This window comes from Myotis davidii, unplaced genomic scaffold (genome assembly GCF_000327345.1).
Source record: "Myotis davidii unplaced genomic scaffold, ASM32734v1 scaffold24, whole genome shotgun sequence".
NCBI lineage: Eukaryota > Metazoa > Chordata > Mammalia > Chiroptera > Vespertilionidae > Myotis > Myotis davidii.
Window position 1 is genome coordinate 3,687,666 of NW_006298312.1, and position 25,409 is coordinate 3,713,074.

Here is a 25,409-nt window from a genome sequence, read left to right on the forward strand (position 1 = left end):
GAAGGAGGGTGGGTAAGAGATCAACCAAAGGACTTGTATGCATGCATATAAGCATAACCAATGGACACAAAACACTGTGGGGTAGGGGAGGCCAGGGGATTGTCAAGGGCGGGGGGAAAAAAAGGAGACATATGTAATACTCTTTGTAATACTTTAAGCAATAAAAAAAAGAAAAAAAGATTTTGATTTTTAGTATAATAATATTACCAAAACTGTACTAACATAGTATTATATCACAAAAGTTGTAGAAAATATAAAAAATCTGGAAATAACAGGATTACTTCTATTATATTGTAAAAAAAAAAGAAATATTTACCAATTAAAGTAAAGGCAAAATAAAAGTTAAAGTTTAATATATGTGACGATCTATTAATTTTTCAACAAATGAGGCCAGTTTTTTAAATATCTATATATATAAAAGCCTAAGTGACCTTTACAACCAATCTACTGATCAACTGGTTGACCGGTCCCTATGACAATACACTGACCACCAGGGGGCAGACACTTAATTCAGGAGCTGCCCCCTGGTGGTCACTGTGCTCCCACAGCCAACCTCCTGTGGCTGGCCAACCTCCAGCAGTCCCGCCCCCTGGCCAGCAGGCCCCTATCTGTCTGATCAGCGCAGATCACCAGCCAAGCCGAGGGACCCCATCGGTGCATGAATTTGTGCACTGGGCCACTAGTATGAACATAAAACAAACTGCTCACCTAATTCATGTTTATTTTAAAAACTAATCACAAGATTATGATTAAGTTTCATGTAAAAGTTTGAAACAAGGAGGTGAAGAAAATTGTATTGGAATAATTTTAGTCGAATGGACAGAGGAGTAGAATACATTTCCATGTTAGATTAACATTTGCTCCAAGGCCCTTATTCTTTACTATTAGAATTCACTTAGGATAAAAGAACCACTTGACAGTAACAATACTCAGAAAAAAGGTTTTTACAAATCCTATTTAAATCTTATTTATAATTACAAAAGAACTTGGTAGAAAATTAGGTAATTGAATTGGGATATTATTTTGGTAATTTCATAACTTCAGTAGATCACAAATTTAGGGCCATTATTTTAATTCATTACAATTTTTAAATAGTGTGTTTTGACATAAGTAATCTTTTTACCTGTAATACTATTTCCAAAGTATTTTTATATACCTATTTCATCAGTTTTAAAATGTGCTTGTTAAGGAAATTATAAAAACACCACCAAACTCAGCAATGCATATTTAAAATACAAGTCCACTCTTATCCCAGCCTGAAACAGTGTAAACTACTGGGTGTTTTAAGTTTGCAAGTGTGGGTGTAGAACTTTTCTAATTTTAGCAACTTCTGTGTTATTAATTCTGGACAAAATATTTCCAATATCCAGTTTGTGGTCACACAGGTAACAGCATATTATTGTTCAAGCAAATGTGTTATGAATCCTCAGATGATGGACTACACAGAGGCCAGATGTCAGAGGTGCTAAAATTGATAATCCATCAGTAATTTTCTATCTGTCGCTATAGCTCTGACCCACTGAACTAAATAAATATGTTTAATCACTGACTGGTCAACTTATCAAATGCTGCCCTGGGCTAAGGTGAAGAACTTGTCAAATGTAGAACAGATAAAGCAAGAACCACAGCCCTGGGCAAAAGAGTAACTGCATCTTTTACATCTACCCTTTAATATCTCACTTTGAGAAAACAGACTTAAGTGGCAATCATATTAGAAAAGCACTTTTAGGCTAATGCTAAGAAGTACTAGACAAATGATTCCTTAAAGTTTTACTGCATTCCTTCTATTATTTTCTATGTAAGCCAAACTCTTCATGCGTTTCAATTAAAATGCAGTTATATAAAGATCCCAAGCTAAATGACAGAGAACACACTAAATGCCAGTAACGCGGAAAGCCATGTGGCAATAGTGATTTGTGAATAAGGCCTCTCTCGGTCCCTCAGATAAGGCTCTCCTCTGAAAAGAGAAATACCCTTCAGCAGTCCACTAAGCTAAGGGATTCAAAATTGCTGAATATGAAGTTACATGACAAGCCCATTCCATACAAACATTAATCATTGTTAATGAGATAAAAGCTTTAGTAACGTGTGACATTGGGTAAGTGATAGATCAGCCATCCTTCCATTAAATGTGCCAACAGCTATGTGATTTTAAAGGCCAACTGCCATCACCGTCCAGGAATAGAGCAAACTGAGAAGATTAGACCACACTACTGCACTGATCACAAACAGTAGTGATTTCTCCAACAGGACTCATGGAGGTTCAGTATTAAGTTCTCTATGTCTAAATTTGCCACTGCCGTGTGGCTGGCAGCCATGACAGAATACTCTTGAACTTGTTTATTCACACTTATTTAATCTTGATTCTACACACTGACTCAGCCTGTGGGGTTAAGAAGATGAATGAGAGGAGCCAGGCCATGAAGGGGTCAGGGTCATGATGTCACTAGATCTAATTAACTACATCACTCAAGACACCAGTCACTCCAAAGGTCACTGCAACTGAGGACTCTGGTATAGGTAAAGGAAAACTAGTTGGATGAAATAAACTGATTTTTCTCAGAACTGACATCACATATAAATACAAAACTATTGTAATTTTGCTCTCTAATCCCAAATACATCTATGTATTCAAATAGATAGTTTTAAGAAATAAAGACTAAACTATCTCTAAACGTCCAAGCAAAAAATAAATATTTTAAAAGGGGCCATAATAGTCTAGTTAATCCATAAATTAACATTCACTTTACTGATTTTTACCATGGAAACTCTGGCCTATTGTACATATGTTAGTTGGTTAAAATGGTGGAAGAAGGGCTAGTTAGTATTCACAAAGGCATCACTGCAATAGGAAGCTGAAAGATAAGATTTTTGAGGCAGAAAAATTAATGATTTTAACTTATTTTACAGAGATAATATAAAATATTTGGCACTAAGACTATTATAGGAAAACTTTCAAGAAACCACAATGTTAGAATTTGGAAGGACTTAATAATCACGTTTGCAATATAGGCTATTTCTATTTCCTGAGTAATGTGCAAGCCATTATTATGAGATTTCTAAATGTTCTTTGAAGAAATAAAAACCTAAATTATGTTAAAGCTTATCCAATTTGACAAAATTATAGAACTATTTATTTGCATATGTAGTATTTTGATCTTTTATTTTATTTAATTTCTAAACAAAACTGAATCCACTTCACAGATTGTCTATTATTGAAGTGATACTGCTGGCAATTAAAAAAAACACACAGAGTAGTGATGTTTATTTCTGGTAGTAATTTTTCTTTTTTGCTCTTCTACAGCTTTAAACATTCCTAAAATAATAATATATAACATATAACAAAAACTATATAGAAATAAAAGATAAAATTTAAAAAGTAAAACAATAAACAAAAAGACATATACAGTAGTCATTATGGTAGTTTAAATTCAAAGAAAAGAGAAATGTAATGATGGTCAAATATATGACTGCTTATTTGCATAATTACAAAATTTGAATGAATTTATTTTGATAAGTAGCAGGCATACATTTTTCCTAATAAAACACTAAGTCAAATATATGTCAAAAGTTAGCTTATTTACTTCATGCATTTTTTAGAGAAATGAAAGGAGATACATCTTATGGACTAGAAATTTATACTTGTTTACAATAAACTTCAAGATACCAGAATCCTGACCTAAAATGTACCTAATTTAAAACAAACAAAAAACAAACATTTCCTTTGGTGGGAATATCCCCTTGAAATAGAAAAATATATATATTAATTACATGGTGAGAAGGTGATGAGGGACTTCATAGACATGGATATTTGATCAGTTAATTGCTTAAAAAATATAGAATATTAAGGAAAAAACTAATTTTACCAGCAATATTATCAATTACCTGTTGTCATCGAGAATTCATATTTAAAAATTGAAAGAAACAAAACAAAACAGGTGCATTATTTACAGACTGAGGAAAGGCCAGTTAAAAAGACTGCCACTAAATTTACTAGATATCCAAGGTTAGCTGAAAATATTTTGGTGAAAAATATTTCAGATTCTAGATGTCAAATATATATGTTGGGAATATGTTTATTGAAATGCACTTCATCAACTAATTGCACACTAACCCTCTATTTTAGCTCACTTAGAGGCCCACTTTTCTGAAGGACAAGGGATCTAGTCTATTCCTCTTACCTTAAATTCAAGAAGACAGACCCACGGAGTTTAAAGGTTTTCCCAAAATCACAGAACTGTTTAAACAGTAGAGAAGGTCCAGACCTTGGTCCTTTCGGGTAAAGGAGATTCCTAGGATTATCTTTCACTACATTGCTGTCTGATGAAATTGGCTCCTTAATTCCTCATGTCAAACTCCCTCTTATCAACTGGAGGCTTTGATTAAGTAAATTCAAGTCTCAGAGCCTCAGTTTCTACATCTGAACAACAAGGGGTCTGGGGGTCTCTCAGGTTCCTCCCACCTGCCAGCTTCCGCAGGCACAGTTTTATGATGACCTGATCCAGCCAAACCTTGCTCCCCGCCCCCCCCCCCTTACTTAATCCTGCATTCATTTCTTATGAGAAAGCTTCCATTAATGCCCCTGTAATTAACATCAAACCCAAATGGAATGAATGAGAGATTTTCTTATGCACAGGATAAGGACCCTTAAATAAGAATGAATAATGATAATATTTCCCAGAAGACAAGGATGGCAGCCCTCAAGTATGATTAACTAGACCACTCCTTGTCTCTCTATCTCCATAGAAATAGAATAGTTCATTTGCATGTCATCTGATATAAAGAGAGATTCTAGCATATAATGGGTTATTACCATTGGACACTTCATTAGTAAAGATGTTCCTTATGATGTGATAGAAAAGAAAAAGACAAAGTAAATTGAGATTCTTATGTCTCTATTAATGACACACACATTTGAAGATTAGATTCTATCAGCTTATCCATCAATCCAAAAGAACCAAACAAGTACTTAGGAAGGATTTTGCAAGTTGACCCCTTTCTCAATAGTCCTGTTTAAAAATAGGCTTTTGAGAGAAGCTGCTTTTAAAATAAAATCCTATATGAATATTAAACACAGCATTTTTCTCCCTCTTTAAAGAATATTCAAAGCAGATCCAGGAAGAAAACAAAAATAAATCAGCCTTTCTATCAAGCTGTTCTTGAATATGGACATACGGGTCCTGGGGAATTACATGTTATAAATGAGGGGATAGACTACAAAATGAAATTAATTTAATTGCTTATAATCTCAAGGGATTTTAACATAAGACGTGTAAGACATATACACAAATGGGATTTTTCCAAGGACTTTTTATGAAACACAATACTAAATTTAAGAAAATCATTTCCAATTTATGTAATTCCTTATGAATAGGAAAGTGATGAGAATTATTTTTGCAACTGACTAAGTCACCAGTACTAAGTTTTGTTACCTATTACATTAAGCACGGGGACTGATTTTTCCTTTAAGGGAAAAACATAACACAAATCTATACTTAAACATATTGTTGTATGTAACTTCTAAGGTTCCTTTCTGATTACATCATCATCTTAGTTTTGATTTGCCTGTAATTTCTTAAAATCCCAAGAAAGAACACATACACCATGATAACTGTCCAGCTGCTGAGACAAAATCTCTAACTTCTATCCAGTGGTCTTTTCGTTTTCTCTAAGGTCACATGAAACAAAAATGTTTTCTCTTTGTCATGACTGCTCTTGATATGTTTGGCAAGAAATGCCAATGTCTTCAATCACTCTTAGCTCAATAATACCAATTTCTTCCACTTTCCTACTTGTGGCAGCCTTAAATCTTTGATCTTTCTCTTACGGTGGTATTCCTGTATAATGGTATAATTAAACAGATACTCAGAACTACTGATATTCCACACATAGTTTTATCAGCAAAGAACCAAACTGGATTAATTTCTTAATTTGAACTATTATTGCAATTTAGTAAGATAATTTTTAGAGTTATATAATGGACCCTATTCATTAGGTCATGTATTGAGAATTCAGACTTTACTCCCATGAACAACCACTCCCCTTATACTTTAACCTCTCTTTTGCCTTAGAAAAAGAAACCTATTATTAAACTCAAAAACAATGATGAAGCAAAAGTTAAAAAGGTAAATCTATAGAACTGTATGTAGAATGCACCTCAAGTTGAACTTATAAATTTCAAACAATGCATTTGTGAATCTGAACAAGTGAATGTTAACAAATCATGGACATTTAGTAAAATATGAATTCATCAACATTTAAGCAAAACACATATATTAAGAAGGTATAAAATATTTTTTCAGTTCCTAATAAGACATTTTCATTTATATTTTAATGTCTACTTAACATAGTTAGCGCACTAGTTTGAACTTTTATTTTGAAATAATTATAGATTTATAGGAAGTTGTAAAGCTAATATAGAGATGTCTTATGTACCCTTTACCCAGGTTTCCCCCAATCTTATGTAATTATAGTATGATTCAAAAAGCAGGAAATTGACATTGATACAAGCTGTGTATGTAGTTCTATGTCATTTTATCACATGTGCACATTTGTGTAACTGCCATCACAATAAAGACACACACCTACTTCATCACTACAAAGTTCACCCCTGTGCTCTCCCTTTGTCATCACAACCACGCCTCTCTCTCCCAGCATCTTTAACCCTCAGCAACCACAAATCTGTTTTCCATCGCTATAATTCTGTCATGTTGAGAAGATTATATAAATGGAATTACACAATGTGTGACCGTTTGAAATAGTTTTTATTTCACTCAGAATAATGTCTTTGAGGTCCATTCAAGTCATTGTGTGTGTCAGGAATTCATTCGTTTTTATCGTGGAATACTATTGCAAGTATGGATATAGCATAGTTTGTTTATCTATTCACCAACTAAGGGACATCTTAATAGTTATTTCCATTTTTTTCCTATTACGAATAAAACTGCTGCTAAAAATTATACACAAGTTTTTGTGCAGAAATAAGTTATCCTTTCTCTGAAATAAGTTGCCAGGAATGAAACTGTATGTTAAGTGTAGAGTTAGCATTTTAAGAAACTCTCAGTATTTTTCCAGAGTGGCTATACAGTTGTACAGTCCCATAGGTAATATATAAGAGTTCCAGTTTCTCCACATCCTCACCAGCATTTGGTAATGTCACTTTTTTTTTTATTCTGGCCATTCTAAAGAGATGTAGTGATAGCTCCTCACAGTCTTAGTGGGTATTCTCCCACGATGACTGATGTTTGACATCTCTTCATGTGCCCTTAAGAGAATAAAACTTTCTCTTTTTGATGAACTTATATCTATATTTTTGTTTTTTTGGTTTGTGTTCTGGCATCATGTCTGAGAACTCTTCATCAAACCCTAGGCATCAATGATTTCTCCTGTCTTCTAAAATGGTATAGTTTTATGCTTTACATTTAAATCTGTACCCATTTTGGTTAATCCTCACCCGGGGATATTTTTTTCATTGCTATTCAGAGAGTAGAATGGAGTGAGGGAGGGAGAGGGAGAAAGAGAGGGAGAGGGAGAGGATGAGAGAGAATCATTGATTGGCTGCCACCCGCATGACCCCCCACTGGGGATTGAGCCCTCAACCTAGGTATGTGCCCTGACTGAGGGAGAGGGAGAGGGAGAGAAACACTCTCTGTACCCATTTTGAATTCATATTTGTATAATGTGTGAGGTCTAAGTCAAAGTTTATTTATTTACTTATTTTGCCTATGGATATCCAATTGCCCCAGTATCATTTGTTGAAAGACTATTCTTCCTCTTTTAATTCATGTATAAATTAAAAATAAATTCTTATTTCAAAGCCAAATTGATCAATGTTAAGTATACCATGTACTGAACTTTGAAATAAACTGTCAAAGTCAGCAAATGTCTACAAATACATATACTATGAAATAATGCACATAAATACATTAATTAAAAAAACTCTAGAACTTATTATAAAGGTATCATTGATATTATCATACTCCTGTCCATAAAACTCAGTCAAGTTATCTTTAGCTATTAGATGACAGATGACTTGTCCTATAAATTGGATTCTTAATCTCCAAGCTGCTTTGGCCTAGAAACATGTCAATAAGAACTGAAAGTGATGGATTTTTCTGATACTGATATTTGACAACTAGGAACTGTACAGAGAAAATCAAATTACTTGAATAAACTAATGAGCTCTCAAATGTCAATATATAACTAAATAAAAAAATAAAAAGATAACTCTGTTGTTTCTTTTCTTTAATATCCCATGAATCACAGAATTTTAGCACCGCAACATAGGTTCGGTTTCCTCTAGTCCAGCATCCTCACTGTGTATATACAATTGGATAACTATTTCTTGGTAAAATACCTAGGAGAAATGTTAATAATTTCTTCTAAGGGTGAAATGATTTTTCTCACTTACTTAAATGAACATATGAGTACTCTTAGCATAGTGGTTAAGAAAGCAGGTTCTAGAAGAAGGCTGACCAGGTTCAAATCCTTACTCTCCTTGCTGTGTAAAAAATGCTCTTTGGGCCTCAGATACAATACAGAGAAAGTAATAGGGTTGCTTAAAAAATTAATAAGCCATACCGAAATTAATAAGCCATATGTATAAAACACATAAAAAGCCTGGCATTTAGTAAACACTGCAATTATTATTACTCATTTCCTATCTACAGAAATCATTTTACTTGTTTCACAATATCTTTGGCAGAATCAAGCTCTTATTCCTCTGAAATTCTACTACATGTAAGTTGCTCCTTGCCTTAGAACTTAACACATTTTTTCCATTCTGTTGAACACTATTTGATGTTATGAGTCATGCCTTACTCTGTTTTATGGGTGGATTTTTTTGTTTGTTTTTAATTGAGGTAAAAAATATAACAAAATATACCATCTTAACATTTTAGTGTGTGGTTAGATAGTCTTTAGTATATTCACAATGTTGTACAACAGATCTCAAGGACTTTTTCATGCTGCAAAACTGAAACTCTATATTATTAAACAACTCTTGTTCTAAGTATCGGTATCCTCAGCATCTAGTTGAAGTTCAGTACCTTGCAGTTAGAAGGTGCTGTACAAAAATATAGCAAACTAAATTTATATCATCTCTTGAACCACAAATTCATTTCTTAAATTCCTATAAATTTCATTTTTCATGCCATCTCCTCTTTTTCTGATATCAGATGAACTCATCAAATTAACTCAACCCTCATCCTACTATACTTTAATTTGTAATAGATCTCTTACTTCCACATTCTTCCATGCTCCAATACACCTCACACTGTGTTTATCGTGTATCCTTTCATACCTTACAAGTAACATTCCCAAATAAAAATCACTGAAGGGTTTCCTTCAGTCTTCTAGGATACCATGCAAGCTCCTTAGTCTATCTAGTCATTTCCAATCTCTACCCCCTTACTTACAGTCTCCATTCAATGAATATAATCATGTACCCCGAAACTGGCCAAACACAGTCTCAGACTGTTGCCACTTGGTGCCACTCTTTCTAACTCCTGCTGCCTGTCCTATCTGAGACCCTTACCACACAGCACATCAGAAGGTCAGTTGTCGCTTGATGAAGCTGCAGGGTTTTCCACTCATAACACAAGCAACTTCGAAGGCATAATCTCTTAAGCCACTTTTATTCCTAATAACTAGGAAACCCAATATAGACTTTAAATTGATTTAGAGAACAAAACATAGAATGTCCTCATTCAATGTAAATAAGCCAAGAAGAAGAAAATAAGGAGGAAAATGAGGCAGTTTGGTATATATAAAATAACTATATTAAATGTGACTTATATTTGGAAATAGTCACATTATGTTTACACACACACACACACACACACACTGTAAAGTCTGTCCTAAATGTTTTTGGTACAGATTTCAATGTTAGATGACAACTTAAAAAAACTTAATAATTGCCTTTATAAATACTAAGAAGTACTTTTATAACTGGGAAATACTTTGATGCTCAGAAAAAAACAAACAAACATATAGGTGATTTAAAAAAAAGTACATGTCTTCTTAGATGTCAATTTAAGCTCAATTTCCAGGCTCTACTTGCTATGCTAATCAATGGACCAATGACATCAGCCAATCAGACTCTTTTTGCTGCCTATAACCCAGCCTGTCAGCCTTGTTTGCTGGCCTTTTGAGGATCAATTGAAGAACAGGATTAGACCAACCAATGAAGAAATGGCTATTTTGAGAGGTAGACTTTCAGCAAAAACAAAAAATCAAAAGAAAATATACATACAAAAATCCTGTTGGCATTCACCAGTTCTGGGGCTATATATCTGTCACATCATGAAAACACCTGCCTCTCTTACAATCCTTGCTTGACTTCTTTCCAAGGGCCAGAGACACCAAACTATTGATGCCTGAGCAGCCCCAGGAGGGTACTACTAGAGAACTTCAGTGAGTTTACAGAAATCACCCCAAGCAGGCTCCCAATATTGCTTTCCTAGATTCTTTCTTTTTAAATGTGTATTCCATTGACCGAAATGTATGCCTATCTTCTAATTTAAAAAATGGGTGGTTGGAAGTGTTGTTTTGCTTTTTTACATCTCCTAAGTAAAATAAAGAAACAATTTCAATGATATAGATTGGAAAGAAAATTGAGCCTCACCCTTCAACAGTTAAGCCACAGGCTGTTAGAAGCTTCTATACAAAAAGAAATTTGCAGAATTGTACAAAATTTCACCTACTTTTTTTTTCACTTCTACAATCCTGCAAAGAGCTTACCAATATACAGATTCATGCATGAAATAATGACAAACTCCGTCATGTAATTATAGAAACCTTGTGGGGGCTGCAAGAAAAAATGAAGGATGTTTATTATAATTATCAGAAACAAATTCAAACTAAAGAACTAAAATAGGAGACCTGTCATTTTGCTGAAACACAAATTTTGAGAAAAACATACACATTGCAGCACAAAATTACAATTCCTAATAATAATGTCAACTTGTATACATTTTCAGTAAAATCAATTTCTATTTATACACCAATTGAAATAGAATTGAAGGTTTGTGGATGAGAAACCCTCCAAATCCTTGAATATTCTTAACTTTATCTAAAAAAGATTTCTGGAGTTGAAAACAAGAGCTAACTTCAAAATCTCTTGTATTGATACACCTCGTAACACTATGAATATTTTTGTCTATCATTCCATGGATAGAATTTATATGTCTGCAGAGATCAGGATAATACTGTCTTTGGAAACAATCTTTTGAAAAGTAGAGAACATCAAGATTTCACTTCATTATGTATTTTCTTTGGAATCAGACTTAGTTCAGGCTAATTTGAGTGAATAGTAACTTGAGACTTGTGCTAAGAAGGATTGGACACAGTTAATTCAATCAACAGAAATCTGATATAAAAATTCAGCTTAATATATATTTAAAATAGAGGCCCAATGCACAAAATCATGCATGGGTAGGGTCCCTGGGCCTGGCTGGTAATCAGAGCTGATCTGTGGGACAACCGGTGGGGCGACCAGGAGGCCCCTGCTGGCACTCGTCTTGGCTAGCCTGCAGGCTGGGGGCAGCTCCTGCATTGAATGTCTGCCCCCTGGTGGTCAGTGTGCGTCATAGTGACTGGTCTTTCTATCAGTCATCCCCCATTCGGTTGATTTGCATATTAGGCTTTTATTATATAGGATAGATCATAAGTTCAAACATGTTCCCCAGGCATTGCAACTTTGCATCTTCAGTTGTAAAGACTAAAATAGAAGCCTGTATTTAAAAGAATGTGATGAAGTATCAAAAAATTAAAAGGTATACACACAAAACAACCCAAATAACACAGATGTATGCATGAGAATACATATATATCTTGTAAGATTATCTGTTTTCCACTTGGTCTTTTCTTTACAGGTAAACATGTTTTAGATTGATTCCTTGATGCTGACAGATTCATGGCTTATAATGCTTTCAATTGAGTTTACAGATTTTATTTAAAAGAGACTCAGACCAACATTGTGGATGCAGGGAAGTACAAAATCTGCTGAGTGCAAGCAATATATGATACTCATCATCTACTTCCCTCTTAACACAAGCTATGACTTTGTGTTACTCACATTGGAAAATTAATAGCCTGCACTAGCTTGCTAAGGCTGCCATAACCAAGTATCACAGACTAGGTGGCTTAAACAAGATACTTATTTTCTCTCAGCTCTAGAGGCTGGAAGTCCATGTTTAAAGTTGGCGGGTTTAGTTTTTTCTAATACCTCTCTCCCAGACTGGCAGATGGCCATCTTCTCCCTGTGTCTTTCCTTTATGCATATGCATCCTTGTTGTTTCTTTATATGTCCAAACTTTCTCTTATAAGAACACAGGTCAGGTTAAATCATGGCCCACCCTAAAACCTAAATTTAGAATTGCACCATTTTAATTTTACCATTTGGACCTATGTCCAAATACAGCCCATTCTGAGGTACTAGGGATTAGGGCTTCAACTATGAAATTCACAGAGGCAGAATTCAGCCCATAATGTGGCCTAAGTACCTTGAGCTATAAGTGTTTTTCAATTGTTTGTATATCTGACTCATCGTAACAAAAACTCTGAATTTTTCTCTTAAAATTTTTAGAAATACAACTACAGGAATCATGAAAAAGCCAGTTGCCTCTATGTTCTTTATGATCAAAATCTATGACCATGAGTTCCAGTTCAACTCATGGTCTTGTATGCATTTCAATGGACAGATTTGTTTGCATGTTTATGTGTTTTAGGAAAGTCATGACATGTCTGTTTCCCCAGTCCTGAAATTACTTAAGTCAACTTCTATTATAATTTGTCATTAATTTCTTATTGTAAACATTACAAGTGAAGAAGAAAACAAAACAAAAACAACTAAGACATTTGGAAGGATAAGCAACTGTGAAGGAAAAGGTGATGTTAGTTATTCTAGGAAAAGATATTATCATCTCCTGAGATGTCAGAACACTGCCTCCTTTTAGGACAAATAAAAATATGACAGAAGTATATAGATAAGTAGAAAACAACCTTGTTACATAAAAATATGCTATGGCCGAAACCGGTTTGGCTCAATGGATAGAGCGTCGGCCTGCGGATTGAAAGGTCCCAGGTTCAATTCCGGTCAAGGGCATGTACCTTGGTTGCGGGCACATCCCTAGTAGGAGATGTGCAGGAGGCAGCTGATCGATGTTTCTCTCTCATCGATGTTTCTAACTCTCTATCTCTCTCCCTTCCTCTCTGTAAAAACTCAATAAAATATATATTAAAAAAAATATGCTATGGAGTAAAGACTCAAACAGCAAGATTATTCAATTTAAATGGGGCCAAAGTCAGCATGTCCTAGTAGAAGTAATTTCAGAATTATTCCATCAAATCATACCTACTTGAATTAAATAACTGGGTCCAAAAAATAGAGACTTTGTGGTAATTCTATATTTTCATATAGTTAATTGTTTTATATTTTAGTAATTTAATCTTATTTTTAAACTAGAGGACCGGTGCATGAAATTTGTGCACTCAAGGGGGTCCCTCAGCTGGGCTTGAGCCCTCTCACAGTCTGGAAGCCCTCGTGGGATGTCCGACTGACGGCTTAGGCTGCTCCTTGCAGTTAGACATACTTAGTGTTGCTATGGAGGTGGGAGAGGCTCCCACCACCGCTGCTGCACTGGCCAGCCGTGAGCCCAGCTTCTGGGAGAGCGGCAATCCCCTGTGAGATCACACTGACCATCAGGGGGCAGCTCCTGCATTGAGCATTTTCCCCCTGGTGGTCAGTGCAATCATAGCGACTGGTCATTCTGCCATTGGGTCAATTTTCATATTAGCCTTTTATTATATAGGATATGGACATATGACACAGGTAGTGTAACATATAATATTTATCAAACACTGTCAATGTGTCTTAGCTGTGCTTTTTACTGACAGGGAAGTTAGATATAGTTAATTCAATGGCAATAATAAATACTGTTTATTCTATACTTAAAATTACATATAAATTCCTCAAAAAGTTAAACAGAATTATGTTATGACAAAGAAAAGCTACTCCTAAATTTATAACCAAGAGAAGTTGCAAATTAAACCACAGCTACACAAAATTTGTTTAGGAATTTTGATAGCAGCATTAGTCATAGTAGAAAAAAAGTAGAAACAACCCAAATATATATTAACTGAGGAATGCATGAATAAGAGGCGGTATATACATACAATGCAATATTATTCAGCAATATGAAGAAATGAAGTACTGATACATGCTACAAGGGTGATCTTTGGAAACATTATACTAAGGAAAAGGAACTAGTCAAAGAGGACTATATATTATATGATTCCATTCGTAAAGAAGTCTGAAAAAGGCAAATGTATAAGGACAGAAAGTAGATTAGTGTTTGCCTAGAACTGGGACAGTTTCCAAGGGAATGGGAATTGAATGATAATGAGTATAGGGTTTTATTTTAGGAGTAGAGAAAATGTCCTAAATTAGATTGTGGCGTTAGTTGAACAACTCTGTGAATATACTGTAAAACACTGAATTGTATACTTTAAATGGGTAAATTATATGGCATATGAATTATATGTCAATAAAGCATTTTTAAAAAGCTCTCCATGGCTCTCAGTCTGTTTTTCAATTTAATTTACCTTTTATTTTTATGAAACATAAAGGTATTTTCCCTGTACAACACTCATTTATAGCTAAAAACAGTTTTTAGAAAGGAAAAATACATATTTATTAAGTTGGAATATGAAAGAAACTATTTACTTTGTGTTCATTTTTAATGCCACCTGTGACCTCTGTTTACTGAAGTCAGTCCACTTTTGTAACCTCCCGTCCTGATACAGATAAAACATCAATTTAGTTTGGGATTTAAAGCAAACAAGATCATTATGTTTGTGGGGTGTCCCATAGCTTTGCTATTCTAGCAATCTGTGACCTATAAATAATGCAAGACCTTTTCCTTCTCTAAATGACTTTCTTGCAACATGAGTCTTGATACATGGAAACCAAAAAGAAAAAAAAAAAAGAAATCACCCTGCAGTCACGGAATTTAATATATTTCTAGTTCCCAATTACATTATGAATCCCATCTATCCTCTCTTTAGTAGTTGCATCAAAAGCCAACTTTTAGATATTTAGCCATTTTATTTTTATCTTACTTATTTTATTTTATTTTTATCAAAGCAAAAGTAAATCATAGCTAATATGAAAAGTTCTTGTATTTTGCTTTAGAAGTAAGGAAAGCAGAAAAAAGAAAGATCAGTTTCTATGTGACCCCTGAACTTTGAACCACAACACCAAAGCCTCCTTGTCACTAAGCAGGCAGCACCTTAATCTCTTCTCTCTGAAGAGTGCTGAGGAAAGAAAACGGAAAAAATAATCTGGGACTTCATCAATTTTTCATGAATTTTCATTTAGGCCAGAACTCCCTTTCACCCTGGTCGATAGATCAAGCTGCTGTCATATATTTACCACCTGGGGCTACAGCTGCTATCTCTGGGGGCTGCCGCTGACTCAGGCTGCATCACAGGCGGCCACAATCTGTGTATAGGCCCGGTGCTCCTTCTGCTCCAAACACAGGCGCACTGGTGTTCAAACTGAAATCCTATCTGCACTAGCCAAGCTTGGGCCCTCTTGGTGATCCCATTGGAAAACTGCATTAACTTCTTCAGTGCCTCAAGCCTTACTATGGACCTTGCGATTCTGTTTTTAAATATGTAAAACTTTTGCCAGAGACCTTCCTTCAGTACAAGTTATTGAAAAGTACTTTCTGTATTGCTTCTTGCTGGCCCTAAACTCTCCCACCACCAAAGAAAAACCAAAGAGGGAAAGCAGATATGAGGTAAGTGATTCAAATCTACATTACAATGACTGGGTCTGTATATTTTTTTCCTCCACTATCTTGTTCCCTTTTACACAAAATTGAAGTATGTACTAAAGAAAAACAAAGACGAGAATACAGTATGGTAAAGAAAAGGGGGACTTCTTTTTTTTAAAATTCCGTATTGTTTAAAAGTATTACATATGTCTCCTTTTTCCCCCATTGGCCTCTTTCCAGCCACTCCCACCCTTCAGCACATAAACTTACCCCCGTTACTGTCTGTGTCCATGGGTTATGCTTCAATGCATGCAGATAAGTCCTTTGGTTGATCTCTTACCGCCCTCCCCCCACCGCCTTCCCTCTGAGGTTGGACCGTCTATTCAATGCTTTTATGTCCCTGGATCTATTTTTGTTCATCAGTTTTTTAGGCTGTTTCCAAATCTTAGCTATTGTTAATTGTGCTGCTATGAACTAGGGGTCCATATATCCTTTCAGATTGGTGTTTCTGATTTCTTGGGATATATTTTTAAAAGTGGGATTATTGGGTCAAATGGGAGTTCCATTTTTAATTTTTTGAGGAACAGGGGGACTTCTATACAACCAGCCAAGACAGCAGAAACTAAGATTTAAATTAAAAATGAAAACCAATGTGAAGCAAAGAGTGTAAAAAAATCATAATTTTATAATTAATCATTTCACAATTAAAGTCATAACAAGTTTGATTCCTACTTATCTATATATTTTTGACAAGCCAGGTGCACTCAAATCTCTAATTCTTAACTGAATTCAAGTCTCCTTACCCCTTACCCTCCTGCCCCGGGGAATTTGGGGTGTCTGGAGACATTTTTGGTTGTCATAGCGGGGTCGGAGGGTCCCCAGCAAACACCAGAGATGCTGCTAAATACCCTACAATGCACAGCACAAATCTCCACCACAAAGAAATTACCTGCTCCAGGTCCCTCACACACTTCAGAGCCAATTTCTTGGAAGAACAGGTAGCAGTTAGCACTCCAACCCCAACACCTACTCATTTTCCTAGAACCCAGAGACACCTTTTACTTGACCATCATGTGGCATTTACATTGCCAATGACTTTTCATTCTGAAAATTATTGCCTTCCTCTTCTTGTCATTCACTGTTGATACCCCATAAACTCTGAAACCTCTTCTGAGCCTCCTGCACCGGCACTTATTTCCTTTGCTCATTAAATATTGGGGTTCCAGGCAGTGGAAGTGGTCTTGGCCCTTATTAACCACTGGGCACACAGCCTGCCTAGCAATCATGTCTACTTCTATCTACTCCCATGGCTTCGACCTCTATCTGAGAAAGACCTTCCTTCTCAATTCCAGAAGCCTTTTTAAAAAATGGAACATGAGGTAGTTTTACCTTCTTATCTCATTGTTCTGGCAAATAACACAGCCAAAGTAAGTTCAGCTTCCGGTTCCTAATAGTTATTTGCCCTGTAGCTGCCATTCCTAGAGATGCTAGCAATATATACAGCCAATCTGCCAAACATATATATCATCTCACAAATTGACCATAAAGTGATATGATTTATAATTTCTTAAAGTGATTCAAACTATTTGCTTCTTTTAATCTTCACTGTTACTTTAAGTTTAAAATCTAACATATACCCTCTTCTGAGTTATTCGGCAGCTTCATAATTCCTCTCTGATTTCAATCATCATTCCTTTAAACCAATCTTTATTTCTCTTTCATTTCAAAGTCTCTCATTTTACAGAAGAAAAATGACTAGATTTTATGAATCAGCACTTGCCTACCTTTCAAACTTATGCTGCCCACCAACCTCATATCAAACCACCTGAATTTCTCCAAATACACAATGTTTTTTGGTTTCCACTCATTCCTTTAATGTTCTTTTTTTAATGATGTTCTAAAATTGAGCCTTTATTTAGGCATTCAAAAATATGAAGATCAAGAATTTTTATAATCTGGTAGAGGAACACATATAATTTATACCATTTTATAAAAATACATTGGTTACAATATTATTGAAAAATCTCAATATTTTGACCCTAATTTCCATATTAATACTTTTTATGAAACACAAGGAAAGACAGAATACTTATGACCTAATGTGAAAAAGATGCATATAAATGAATACTATTTGATCTTGTGTTGCCTCAAATGGCATGAACTGTTGACATGGCATTAGAAGAAAGAATTTTATTCACTAGCTAAATTCAATTTTGAAGACTTGTGTTTTCCTCTCTAGGTCAGAAATATTTTTAGCATTTCTCAAAGCTCATTGATTTAAAATTTTTTAAAAAGCTACTGTCATATTACAGGGAAAAAGTCATTATTTAAAATCTTCCTCTTAAAACAGTTTGATTCATTATTAATGATGGAATTAGGAAAGAAAGCAATCCTTCAGGTTACTAAATAAAAATACAAGATGCATATTTATTGAGAGCAATTTTAACAAAACTAAGGCTTTGTAAAAGAAATTATAAACTTATATCTGTCCAACAATAAAATGACTGGCCAATTTTGATAAATTTTAATATTGAGGAGAAAGGTTAGTTAAGTTTAAAAATAGTTAATTGCTGCCTGGTCTGGTATGACTCAGTTGGTTGGGCATTCTCCCAGGCATTGAAAGGTTGCTGGTTTGATTTGCAGTCAAGGCATAGGTCTGGGTTGAGGGGCTCGATCCCTGGTAGGGGAGTGTAGGTGGCAGCTGATTAATGTTTTGCTCTCACATCAATATTGTTTTCTCTTTCCCACTCCCTTTCTCTCTCTCTAAACATCAATAAAAATAGTTATTTGCTGTTAAGTAAATTAAAGAAAAAATTAAAAAACTCAAAATTTGTATTTTTTATTTGTATAAAATAGTCCAGATTTTATTTCAGTTTTACCAAATATGGCACAATTTTCTAAAACTGAAAATTAAAAGAACCCAGATCTGATCTTGAATTCCCCATTAACTTGTTTCAATCTCAGTTTGTTAACTAAGATATAATTTTATCTATAAAAGGGAGAATAATACCTATTATATTTACTATAAAGGGACCTGGTAGAAAAAAGATCAATAGAATTTGACATTGAATTATTTCAATATTTTTGAAAAGTTCCAGAAATAAGATATTTCAAAATAAAAATGGAAGTTAGGAATATTTGCATTCTTAAGGTTATGTGTATGTTTCAAATCTCACTAAAATTAATTTAACTGCTCTTTAAAATAATTTATGAAAAGTGAATTACCTGGTGTTCAGGTAAAATGGCATTGCTAGCTAAGGTTCTAATGCTCATATATTGAGGTCTTTCACAAAACAAATTCGGGTTTAGGATTATTCTAATCTGTTCCTATTGGACATACACATTTCAAGCATCTGTGGGTTCCAGATTTCCTGGTATGAACTATAAATCAAAAGACTGGACAATTGCCCTGGCCAATTTGGCTCAGTGGATAGAGCGTCAGCCTGTGGACTGAAGGATCCCAGGTTCGATTCCAGCCAAGGGCACGTGCCTGGTTGCGGGTTCAATCCCCAGTCGGGGGTGTGCAAGAGGCAGCCAATCAATGATTCTCTCTCATCATTGATGTTTCTATCTCTCTCTCCTTCTCCCTTCCTCTCTGAAATCAATAAAGAAATATATTTTTTAAAAAATTAAAAAAAAAGACTGGACACTTGATAACAAAAACTGTCATCGGGGTAGCTGAATAAGAAATAGTATGATTTTGTTTACTAAAAGATGTTTTCATGTCTAAAAGTAATGATAACAGGTAGTGATATATTGTTGAGAATTTTGTACACAAATACACAAGTTTTATAATCTAGTATAATAAATTTAGAATGTAAGTAAAAATATCAACATTAATTACAGACACGAGACCATGAGCTATTATTTAACACAGACCTTCAAGACATATAAAAAAGACTCATGCCTAAATTCTCTTATCTGTGAGACCCTATGGTACAAGCAGAAAGTTGAAAAGTACAAACTTTTTAAAGATCCATCTGTTTCCGTCTTTTTCACAATTAATTATAGATAAAACATTTCCTCAAAATAAATAATATAAAATAATGTATCATGCTGTTTAAATTACCATACCAAATCCTCGCTGTAAACCAGAAAAAAAAAAAATCTATCATATTTTTTATTTTGTTCTGGAAAATAATTCAAGAAGTTTTGGAATTAATGTAAAAATTGCTACAAAGCACTGATATCATGATTTATTCTTAAGCAGATATTTGGGTTTTCTGCTTAATAAATATATTTTTTCAATGTCAAAGTCAGGGCAAATCCTTAGCTAATGCTAATTCCCAAGACTTAGACCCTCTGATGTGTGAACATTCTGTCTCTACAGAAATAAGATATCTTCTATGATGAATTTTCTATTAAATAAAGAAAGTATAGTTGAAATTATTGCTGGTGTGTTCTTCCAGGCATTCCTAGAGTAATGATTCCTTTATCAGAAATTGCCTGATAAAATTTAGATTTATACATATATACAGTATATTAGTTATAAATAGATAATAGAAATTGGTATAATATTGAATGCATCCCTTGTATTTGCTGACATGGTAGACACAAACTTTTCATTTAACACTGCCAACTTTAATACTTGATTATATCTCTCAGTAATAACTCAAATTTTAAATATGAGTAGCATCGCCACCTTGCTGTAATATAGTAACAATCATCATGGTGCTGTAATCTAAATAAATTTACTGCAACACCCTGGCTTGGCATTATTTTGACTAGCTTTCTCTAGAGAAGACAAAGTAAAATTATGCAGAGCATTTTAATTGTTTTATTCTTTGGGTATTAAGCCTCCATGGGAACAAAGCTTACTACAAATAAATCAAAGTAAATGTGCATGCCATTTATGAGGTTCATTGTGTTCACTTACATGCCACTTCCAGAGATGCATTCCGACTCACTGCTTCACCAAGATAGTTTCTTGCAACGCAAACGTAGCTTCCTTCATCAGGCTTACTTCTGCGACCGTGCACAATGCGCAGGAAGAACAAGGATCCACTGGGCAGCAGCATCCTGTGGGAGCGCGGATCATCCTTGTCAGTCTCCACCCGCTCACCATCTTTATACCACTCAATGGTGGGTGTTGGCCGGCCCTCTGCCTTACAGTTCAATGTGGTGGGCTCTCCCTTGGAAACAATGACATCTGAGGGGTGCTCCACAATCCGTGGGGGAAAGTCTTCCTGACGAAGACGAGATCCTAAAAACGTGACAGAATAAAGACAAGCTTTGACATTTTCTTAGTGATGGCTTTTGTTTGATCTAGGTTGACATTGGTGAAATGAAACTCTTTATTCAAAATGCACTTATTACTATTTTATTTGTTTCACTCTTTTGTTCTTTATGTATCTCATTAGTCATCCCCATTCCTTTGTGTAATGAGACAATATAACAATAACTTAATGTTAATTCTAATAAGTTATAGTTAATGTCCCATGAATCATGACCAACAAAACCAAAAGAGAGCAGGCTGGACCGGATACAAGTAAAACGAATTCCCATCCTCGAAGTGCTTACTATCTCCGGGGGAGAAAGCCAAGTGCCCAAGTACCTTGAACACATATATAGATACCATTTCTCATGCTGATGTGCTGTTATCAGACTTAACATAAAAAGAGACCCACACATTAGGTACAAATATTAGCTCAATTTAACACATACGGAAGAAGCTTAGGAAATTAAATTGATTGCCCAAGAATGTAGAGGAAATAAACAGCAGAGGCAGTATTTACATCCAGATATGTCTGACTGAGGACCTCAAGCATAAATCACTATGTTAAAATGAAATAAGTATTGCATAAAGGTCCAAGAAATGCATTATTGAAAGAAAATTAGAAGCAAAATGTTAACTCTAACTAGAACATATTAAGAAGTCTCTCCCCAAAACAGTGGCATTTAACTTGAGCTGTAAAGAATAAAAATATGTCAATATGGGAGAAAGGCATTCAGATTGAAGAAACAACATAAGCAAAAGAAGAGAGAAATTAGACCACATTTACAGTGCATTGCATAATCAGGGAAAAAGTTGATATGGTAAGTGAGTGTAAAAGGTAGTCTTGGAGCCTGAGACAAAAGGGCTTTAAATACCATGCTAAGGAGTGTGAATTTTAGTCTATAAACTAACAGATTTTGAAGGAACAGTACCTTGACTACCTGTGTATCAAAAAGACACTCAGGGTCTGTAGTGTAAAAGATTGGTAGCAATGAAGGCAAAAAGACAGTTAAGAGTTGTTGAAATACCCCAGAGAACAATCAAAACAAACAAAAAAACAAAAAACCTGACCTTGAGAAATAATGCTGAAGTATAAAAAAGAGAAAGATATAAGGCATATTTTAAAACAACTAGAGGCCTGGTGCATGAAAATTCATGCACTGGGCGTGGGGATCCTTCAGCCCTGCCTGCCCTCTCTCACAGTTTGGGGGCCCTCAGGGGATGTCCTACTGATGGCCGCCCTCTGCGGGATGTGACAGGGATGATCAGGGGAAGGCACCACCCCCATCACCCCACTGCTGCTGCCAATGCTGGCTGCCACAGCTGCCAGCACTCAGCCCTCGCTACTTAGCACTGGCCCAGCCCCCCATCCACTGGTGGGTGGGGGGGTGGTCTGGGGCCAGGTCAGGTGGGGGATGGGCTGTGGGAGGTTGAGGCACAGCAAGTCACACCCTGTCCAGCCTCTGTGGAGGCATGATGCCATGACCAGGCCCGAACCGCTGCCTCTGTGGCTGCCTCTGCAGAAGGGTCAGCACTGCGACTGGGACTGTGCAGCCCCCTCTCCCACTGCCTCTGCTGAAGGGGCCCTGGTGCTGGACTGGCCCACACTGCCACCTCTCCCGCACCACTGGCCCTCGGACCTTGAAGCTGCTGCGGCTTTGTCTGGAAGGATGTCAGGAAGACATCTGGTCTAATTAGCCTATTACCCTTTTATTAGAATAGATCAGTGATGGCGAACCTATTACACATGTGTCAGAGTTGACATGAGAACTCATTTTTTGTTTGATTTTTCTTTGTTAAATGGCATTTAAATATATAAAATAAATCAAAAATATAAGTCTTTGTTTTACTATGGTTGCAAATATCAAAAAATTTCTATATGTGACACTGCACCAGAGTTAAGTTAGGGTTTTTCAAAATGCTGACACGCCGAGCTCAAAAGGTTTGCCATCACTGGTATAGATGCTTGATAGAATTTGGTATATCACCATATATCAAGGAAGAGTGATAGGTACCAACAATTTCCTTGTGACTGCGATGAAAGTAAGGCTACTAAGGAAAATAAGACATACCAAGAGAAAGTCCTGTTTGTATTTTTAAATGAACATTTTACATAACATATTGTTTTGAATATTTTTAATTTATAAAGTGACAATGGCCATTATCTGTGGAAAGGTCCTACCAGCAACTGCAAAATTAATCCAAAGGAGGTGCTGGAAGAAATAATGACATCTGAGGACAATGATAATGTACATATAGGATTTTAAAAGTTTGTTCTTAAAATTTTCCAGCCGATCACCTAATATTAGCACATCTCTGCCCAATACACAGAAGTAATATTTATTCCTCAATAGTGTTTATTTATATTCAATATTAATTAAAATTGAATATTTTACTTTTACAGAGGAAATTTAATTTGTTAGTAAATAAACATTTTCTTTTCTGAAGAGATTTAACATTTAAAGGTTGCTGGTTGCCATTAGTAATCTCATCAGATCCAAGAAGGAACTTACACATTGAAAGTGCTAGGTACCTACAGCAAAAGAGTAATTCACAGTACACAGGTCAGAATTAAAAAACAAAGAAGTACTAAAGAACCCCAAAGCACTTAAATAAGAACAGGTACCTCATGTATCACAGTAATACAGAAAGACACATATTTAAGTACTGAGGTCCTAAAGCACATGAGGAATTTGCTGTCTATACAAAATAAGAATTTATTTTAAAAAGCAATAATCAAGAAATATCTCAAAGTATCCTATATAATAAAAGCATAGTACTCTATGCAAATTGTCCTTTCAAGCAAAAGTTATCCAGAGTTTGACCAGGGGTGGGGGGGAGGGAGGAGAGGGAGGGAAGTCCTGGTGGTAGCAGGCAGCCAGAGGAAGAGAGGGAGTAGCTGCTGGCAGCTGGCAGCTGCTAGGGACCCTACCAGTGCCCTGGGACTCTAGTTTAAATAAAAAGGGCTAATCATAGTTTGCAAACAGTAGCATATTCCAAAATGTAAATGTCTGGACACACAGCCATAGACTCTAATCCTGAAATGCATCAAGAGTTGTATGTTGCTTTTCATGTAATAGACATATGGTAGGCTGCAATCATCTTGTTTAGATAGCCTCCTTGTTCTCCAAACTCCCATATGCCGTCATCTACATTCTCCTGTCAAAGTTGTTCTATTATTAAAACTAAGAAAGTCAACCGTCCATGTTATAAGACTGTTATTTACTATATCAAGTAGTTCCCTACCTTATTAAGCACTTTGCCTGGGTAAGGCCTGGGTAAGACCTTAAGTACAAGGATTGGAAAAAGTAGGTTCAGTTGTTCATATGAAAAAATAGTGCAATAATTATAAAAATACAAGAATAAACTTAGTGTTTAGCGTACTCACAACTGTAAATCTACATTTGCCCCACTACTTATTAATACTTAATCAAATAACATTTTAAATAATATCCTATCTAATAAAGAGGTAATATGCAAATTGACCATCACTCCAACATACAAGATGGCTGCCCCCATGAAGTCAAAGATGGCCAGCAGGGAAGAGCAGTTGGGAGGGACCAGGCCTGGAAGGGAGGGCAGTTGTGAGTGATCAGGCCAGTAGGGGAGGGCAGTTGTGGGTGATCAGGCCTGCAAGGGAGAGAAGTTATCTAAAGTCAATAGAAAATACACCATTCATACATGAAGACTAGAGAACAAAATATTAGTATTCAACAAATATTTGGTAAGTACATATTATACATCAGTTACTGTGTTAGATATTGGCTATAAATATTTACAAATTTTACATTATACTGGAGGGAACTAAACATTAAACAAAACACAATGACAAATTAGATGGTATATATATATACTGCCCTACCCTCAAAGATGGCGGCGCCCACAGCCACAAGATGACCAGCAGGCAAGGGCAGTTGTGGGCAATCAGGCCATTAGGGGAGGGCAGTTAGGAGCGAACAGATGCACAGGCCGGGTCAGCTGGGGGAGACCAGACCTGCAGGGGAGGGCAGTTGGGAAGGACAAGACCTGCAGGGAAGGGCAGTTGGGGGGGATCAGGCCTGCAGGGGAGGGCACTTAGGGGTACCAGGCTGGCAGGAGAGGGCAGTTAGGGGCAATCGGGCCAACAGGGGAGCAGTCAGGCATCAATCAGGCTGGCAGGAGAGTGGTTAGGGGGTGATCAGGCTGGCAGGCAGAAGTGGTTAGAGGCAATCAGGCAGGCAGGCAGGCGAGCATTTGGGAACCAGTGGTTCTGGATTGTGAAAGGGATATCACAGATTGAAAAGGGTGCAGGCTGGGCTGAGAAACACAAACCCCCGTGAACAAATTTCATGCACCAGGCCTCTAGTCCTATCTAATAAAAGAGAAGCATGGTAATTAGCCGTACCTCTGCTACCCTTCCCATTGGCTAATCAGGG

At 35.8% G+C, this 25,409-nt stretch overlaps 1 protein-coding gene across 8 annotated transcripts in view; it reads right to left on the bottom strand.

Moving 5' to 3' along the window:
* The window catches only part of ROBO2 (roundabout guidance receptor 2), a 709,767-nt gene that overhangs the window by 608,529 nt on the left and 75,829 nt on the right, over positions 1-25,409 (bottom strand). For all 8 annotated transcript variants that reach the window (XM_006773936.2, XM_015570594.1, XM_015570599.1 and 5 more), the window contains exon 2: positions 20,656-20,982. In XM_006773936.2, the coding sequence (XP_006773999.1) occupies positions 20,656-20,982 (327 nt within the window). The remainder of the gene's footprint in view (positions 1-20,655; positions 20,983-25,409) is intronic.